Source organism: Scaptodrosophila lebanonensis, unplaced genomic scaffold (genome assembly GCF_003285725.1).
Source record: "Scaptodrosophila lebanonensis strain 11010-0011.00,11010-0021.00 unplaced genomic scaffold, SlebRS2 tig00001410-arrow-pilon, whole genome shotgun sequence".
Lineage (NCBI taxonomy): Eukaryota > Metazoa > Arthropoda > Insecta > Diptera > Drosophilidae > Scaptodrosophila > Scaptodrosophila lebanonensis.
The window spans coordinates 1,966,214-1,973,112 of NW_022060738.1; the positions used below are offsets into that span (position 1 = coordinate 1,966,214).

Here is a 6,899-nt window from a genome sequence, read left to right on the forward strand (position 1 = left end):
GCTACTGCTGTTGGTTCTACTGTATATAGTATATTTTCGATTTGCTGCTGTTGGCCCGGCCCAATGCACTGCCGACTGCAAATGCGACAGGAAAACGGCCACAACAATAGCAACAATAACAAGAGCAATAACAAGAGTAGCAACAGCAATGGCGGCAAATGTTTTACAGCAGATAAGAAGTTTAATTTATGCGAAAACATGTTTTGAGCTCACCAAGCAGACAGACAAACAGGCAGGGAGATGAGCAGATAGCTGGGATAGCTGGGGCAGCCCGTGCACTGACAGGAGTACGCCTGGATCGTGCTAGAGCCACGCCCACCATTTCACACGTTTGCTGGTATTGACCTTCAATGTAGAAAAGGATTTTTTTCTTCACACATATACACATGGTAATAAATTTAACTCACTGGTTCGTTCAGTTCGCACTTCCGCTTTTGCGGTTGTCGATGTCCTGTCATTGGCTGTTTGTTGTTGTCGTTATTGTTGTTATTGCTGCTGCTGCTGCGATTTATTTATTTATTTAACGCCATGTTTTGTCTAGACGACGACTGACGACGATGGCGGCGCAGCACTTTGATATTTGCCAAGCGATAACAATAACTCCTTTTTTATGTTTATAGTAGACGAGCTCGGCCATTGTCTGCAGCGTGTGTGTGTGTGTTTTTGTGTGCCGGCATTCAGTGCAGATTTTATGCGATTTTCGTCTGGACGGGCGCCGCTCGTGTTGCCGCATAAGCAGCCTGGCAATTAAAGGCAAAGACAGCCTCCACTCCATGCCACGCATTTGCAGCTGCAGAAGCCATTGCGGGGGCACATAATGTGCCGGCTCATTAATTAATGCTAGATTGTCTGCTAATTTGCCAAAACCCGTACTATTGCATACCGTCATGCTTTGGCAACATGTTGCTAGAGTGTTGCAGCACACAACAGCATGGTGCGTAGTACTTAGCAGCACAGCCTGAAAGCACGCTACACATTTCCCAGTACGCGAATAATTTTCTATCGCTCGTTTCTTCAATAAGCCACATTACTGATTCTATTGTATATGGACAAACTAAAAATCTGATGGAAGCTATGTATATATAATGTCTAAAAACACTCTTCCATTTTACCAAATACTAAGTTATCGCGATATATATTTTCTTGTATAAAACATAGAAAAAATGTATATAAAAAAATAAATAGAAATTAGAGTAAAAGTCCCCAGCTTCTGACAGTATCGCTTGACTCACGCATCCTATAGTACACGTACTAAAAAGTGGTCCATTTTCTTGCGATGCATACGGCCTTCTTCGTGCTGCTTAACGGACTTCAGATGATTGAGCGTTATGTTGCACACCTCGCAATAATAGGCTGCGTTCAGATCGTTCAGCTTCCGAATCTCGGACTTGCTGCAAGTCGCATACAAGTAGAACCCCAGCGGATTGAGTGGCATGAGTGTGCCATTGGCATTGATCCGATACATATGACTCCCCTCCACGGGCACCACACCACAGTTCTGGTAGGCAGTATGGAGTCGCTTGCGGTGGCGAGCACCTGCCACGTGCATTGCCATTTGGGTCTCCGATGTGATGCTGACGTCGCAAATCTCGCACATTAGCCACTTGGCGTCCGTGCGCACCCAATGACCGGTGCTGTCGTAGAAACCCTCGCCATTGGGCGTAGTAACGTGACGGGCGACCAACCGATGGCGCCGCCCAAAGAAATGTTGCTGTGCATGCATCACTGAGGTCAGCTTCAGATCACAGAGCTCGCAATAAAAGGCTGCCGGCCCGGCGGTTCGCAAATACTTTAAAATGTCATCAGACATCTGGCCCTGTTGACAGAAGTGCCGCACCAGCCAGGAACTAACGCGCCGGTCGTGTGAGCGTGAAGAATAATGGTCCACAGCATTGTGCATTGTTCTCATAGTAGTGCGACAGAGATTGCAAAAATTCCAGCTAAAGAGCGTCTGCAGCTCTGGCGGATAGTCTCCGTAGTTCATGGGTTGCGGCTCGTCTGTATTCAGCGTCTCTGTAAGTTTGAGAATTCACAGAAAAGAAAATTCTTTTAATATATCTTATTTAACGAAGATAATTGTAGTAACTGCTATGGTGATAATACAGAAACTAATAATTGGTGCAATTATTGCCCAGTACCTTTTAAAGGATCAAAGAAGCCTTGGGATTATGCCTTTAATCATTCGAGATAACTTGTTGAACTTACAGTAAATTCGATCACCTCATATCGAAAGAATCCTCATCGATTTGCGTTTAAAAACACTCTTCGATAATGGCTTTATTACACTAGACTAGAAATTCAGATTGACGAAGGAAAAAGGACATAAGTTCAACAGTTAGTTCACCTAGTTCTAATACTATATGTATTTGGGCTCGCTGTTATTTCTAGACTTCCAGGCTTTGAGTATACTTTTTAACTGATGACTGCTTACCTATTATGAGTTCTTCGGACGAGGTCTGCGTTTCCTCACGATAGTATTCCAGCTGTGGCAATGTGCTGTTGTTTGTGGACAGCTGTCCTAGACAACGTCTCGGCTCGCTGGACATCGCAGTGTTGGGCTTCTGCTGAAGCAGCTGTTGTGGTCGCGACTTTTTTTGTTGCAGCTGCGACAGTTTCACGAGATGTTGCTGCTGACGCTGCTGCTGGTAGTGCTGTTGTAGCTTCTGCTGGTTTTGCGATTCACTTTTCTTGATCATGCGAATCGGATTATATTCTGGCAGTCGCTCCAGTAGAGCACTTGACTCCTTGAAGCTTATGGTGTGCGTGAAATTCTCCTGGGATTGCGATTCCTGCTGGCTCTGTTGCTGCTGAAGTCCGTTCTGCTTCAGACTTATATTGAAATCGTAGTGGTTTAGCTGTGGAAACGTAATGTATGGCGGCAGTCGATCGAGATATTTGCTTGCGTCCCCAAGGTTCATTGAGATTCTGGATATCTGCTGTTCCTGTCGTTGTGGAGTATGCGACTGCTGGTTACGGTGTTGCGGCCGCTGTTGTTCGTGCTGCTGGACGCTTATATTGGGATCACAATGGCTTACCGGCGGACATGTATTGTATGGCGGCAGTCGTTCCAGCAATTTGCTCGCCTCCCTAAAGTTCAAAGAGCTCTTGGAATGTTGGTGCTGTTGCTGGAACTGAAGGTTATGTCTCTGCAGACTGGACTGAATCGGAAACTGCTGATATGACTGGTCAATACTCTGTCGCGGATACTCATTGTTATAAATCTTGATTGAACCTTTGCGGTCCAGATGGTGGCCTTGCGGCTGTGACAGCTCCTGTTGCTTGATTTGCAGCTGACTCTGTAGCTGCTTAGGCGCATATTTTGAGTTGTAGAACTCCATATGTTGAACAGGCCTATAATTGGGTAGCTGTTTCAATAACTTTCCCGGCTCCTTAAAGTTGATCAGCTTTCCGTACTTCTCCTGCTGCTGCTGAATGTAACGTTGCCGTTCTCGCTGCTGCCTCTCTCGCTGATGCTGCTCACGTTGTTGCCTCTCCCGCAGTTGCTGTTCACGTTGTTTCTTCTCACGTTGTTGCTGCTCACGTTGTTGCTGCTCGCGTTGTTGCTGCTCACGTTGTTGCTGCTCACGTTGTTGCTGCTCACGTTGTTTCTGCTCACGTTGTTGCTGCTCACGTTGTTGCTGTTCTTGCTGATACCACTCTATCCTTTGCAACTCTCTTTGTTGCCACTCTATCTGTTGCTCTCTCAGCTCAAGCTCTCCCTGCTGCTCTCGCTTCAGTTGCTCTTGTTGCTGTTGATCTCGTTGCTGCTGCTCGAATTCCTGTTGCTTGAACATATCATGATTATTATAGTATTCTAGCTGTGGTAATGACTTATATGAGAGCTGTGGCGCCAGGAATGTGCTGGACTCTTTAAAACTCGTCAGTTCTCTGAGCCTCTGCCGCTGGAACTGTTCCTCATATTTCAGCTCCGGCAGTTCTTTTAACATATGTAGTTGTTCCAAATAATTGTTTGATCCCTTAAAGCCGACAACATTTCTGTGCCTTTCTTGCCGATCGGGATACGGCTGTGGATAGGGTTGATATTGTCTCCGATGCTGCTGCAGCTGCACCTGCTTTCGATACTGGAATATCTGGCTTTGCTGTCGATGATGATATGTTGTGTGCACGCTTTGATAGAAATGCTGCTGCTGATGTTGCTTCTGTTCTTCTATGTGCGTTTGCCTCTGTTGGTACTGATTATACATATATTCAAAGCCGGAGTATTGAAACTGGGGCAGTGGTTTGTATTCATACACCTGTTGCTTAATGTTGGCCGTGTTTTGGTAGCTCGGCTGCAGATGCAGATACGGCACTTTTCTTTCTGGTGGTGACGTTGGGGCTTGCTGGCGCTGGTCCTGGTTCTGGTGGACCTTCGGATTGAAAACACACAAATCATTGATTTGCTTGTAGCCGGTTATGGACTTCAGCTCGTTCCGACGGTGGCAACTACTACTACTGCTCAGTACATTCAGTCGAGTTAGCTCCATCAGATCAATTTTGATCATTTCTCTGCGACAATGCTGTTGCAATGCTTTGGCAAAATGAACGCGTATATGTTCGGGCGCCACCATGGATACGAGTGGTGCCTCGAATGACATTATTGTATGCTTAGACAGTGGTTGACTTCCCCTTATAGCCTCCTCGTCCACGGTATGATATGCCTGCTGTACCACAAAAAGTGACTTTTCAGTTCCTCTAGCCGTGTCGCTGCTGACACTGCATTTCACGTCATTGTCCGCTCCCATGCGATGAGAATCGTTTTCGACCTGCTTCGGGCAAGAGGGTGCGGATAATACGGGCACATTCTTCCCTCCAGTGTAGAGCACTACGGCGTCTTGCCTGGCCTCTCCATGCAATGGACAGACGGGCAACCGGAAGGACTGCGTCTTCAGCTCGGACTCTTCGTTCCGCAGGTTCACCTCATAGCGGTAGCGTACATCCTCATCCATACGTTGCAGCTCAACAATAACGGGCACATCCTGCTTGGCCGCATACGATGGCACGGCCTGGGCCTTCCTGTTTATGTTCTTCGCACATAGCAGCGCAATCTGCTGATGCACCAATGGTATGTGGGGACCTAAATCGTTTTCACGTACGAGCATTTTCATTTGACGTATGGGCGTTTTTAGTTCATCTGGTTACGTTTGTGGTACGACAACAAACAATTTTTAGCAAGGACTTCCGCCTTTTCACATAGAAAATAAAAAATGCAGTAAACGGATTAACACTGGGGCCGTGCAAATTCTTCGACCACTTATTAATACGAAATGTTAGCAAAACATTTGAATTTGTCTAAATTGGTGTTAAATGTGTGAGGTACTTGGAACCCGTCAAAAAATACATAACAATAGCAGGCGATTAATTTTGCAAAGCTGTCTAAGGTTTATTGACAGCCACTCATTCGCAGTTATCGAAGGAGACTGGTGTGTGTGTGTGTATGTCGATTAAGTGTATATCGAAATAGCGCCCCAAATGTGAAGAGTTTAAATATCGGTATTTCGTTACTTTTTGAAAATTAAAGTTCGGTTTTTAATTTACATTATTTTTAATTTAATAAACTGTATGATTTAATGGGAACACAAAGTTTGTTAGACTTATAACTTTTAATCATATCGCTTTTTGAATAGCTCTCCTATTTAGGTCGGTTGTTAATAGTTGTTAACAGTGTTATAATATAGGATATATATACAGGATATAGTCCAGGCGGAGGCAACTATTTGTTGACCGATTTTTTAGTATCAAATTATTTGCACTACTACTTGGTTTTTCGCTATTTCGCTATTTTCGCCGTCGAAAAATCGGGACACGAAAGGCTATATGCAATCAACGCACAGCCCAAACGGTAAGAACTAGGAAGCTGAAATTTGGACAAAAGTTGTCTTTTATGGTGTAGGTGAGCACTTTTCGATTTTGAAAAATTCGAACGCCAAAGGGGGGAAAACGGACTCTAAAGATTGTATGACAAATCTGCAATTTTCATTTGATTGGCTTCAAAATCGGTTTGTGTAATGTATAAAAGAATTAAAAAACACTGCTTACTTGGTTTCCCTGGGGTATGAAAAAGGGGGGTTTTCCCGTGGAAAAATTGAAACACAATCAACAGCCCACAGCCCAAATAGTAAGAGCTAGGAAGCTGAAATTTGAGCTCAAGTATCCCATCATAATATAGGTGAGAACTAAGAAGGGATTTTTGTAAATTCGGACTCCAAGTGGGGGAAAACTAGCTCCAAAGTTTGTTTGAACAATCCGAATTTTTCCACCAGTCAACTTCAAATTTGTTTTTAATAATCTATAAAAAAAAATTCAAAAAAAAACTGCATACTCGGTTTATCGAAATTTGTGTTGGAGCTTGAATTATTGGGGTTTCAATATTTATTCACTTTTTCAAATGATAATTTTGTGTTATATATTTTGTCCGATCGATTTGAAATTTGGGTAATGTAATCTACGTAACTAAATCTACAACTTTGCATTCAAGGATGATCAAATTATAGAGCTTGCACTGTGCATGCGTCCCGCAGCGTTCGCTGCGCTCTTCGGGAAATGCATTAGAGAGGGCATTTTTCCAGACTGTTGGAAGGTGCAGAACCTGGTCCTGTTGCCAAAACCAGGCCGATCTGCCTATTGGACTCAATCGGGAAGGTTTTGGAGAAGTTGCTGTGCACGAGACTGGAGGCAGTAATTGCGCTGTCACACAATTAATTTGGTTTCAGGAAGGCGAAATCCACCCTGGACGCATCAAATGCTATTGCCAGATGGAAAGGTGGCACCAAAAAATACTGCCTGGTGGTCACGTTGGACGTCAGGAACGCGTTCACTCGGCGGACTGTGGCTGCATTCTAAATGCTCAGCAACCGGGTACTCAGGTACAACACCTCAGAGGGCACAAAAAGTCACAA

General features: G+C 44.5%; 1 protein-coding gene across 1 annotated transcript; it reads right to left on the reverse strand.

Annotated features, from left to right (window-relative positions):
* Window positions 1-1,106: 1,106 nt before the first annotated feature.
* On the reverse strand, window positions 1,107-5,435 carry LOC115630533 (putative mediator of RNA polymerase II transcription subunit 26). Its single transcript, XM_030527137.1, has 2 exons — window positions 2,432-5,435; window positions 1,107-2,013 (listed from the first exon to the last, which is right to left on the reverse strand). The coding sequence occupies exons 1-2, from the start codon at window positions 5,106-5,108 to the stop codon at window positions 1,238-1,240; spliced, it is 3,453 nt and encodes a 1,150-aa protein (XP_030382997.1). The 5' UTR covers window positions 5,109-5,435; the 3' UTR covers window positions 1,107-1,237.
* Window positions 5,436-6,899: the final 1,464 nt, after the last annotated feature.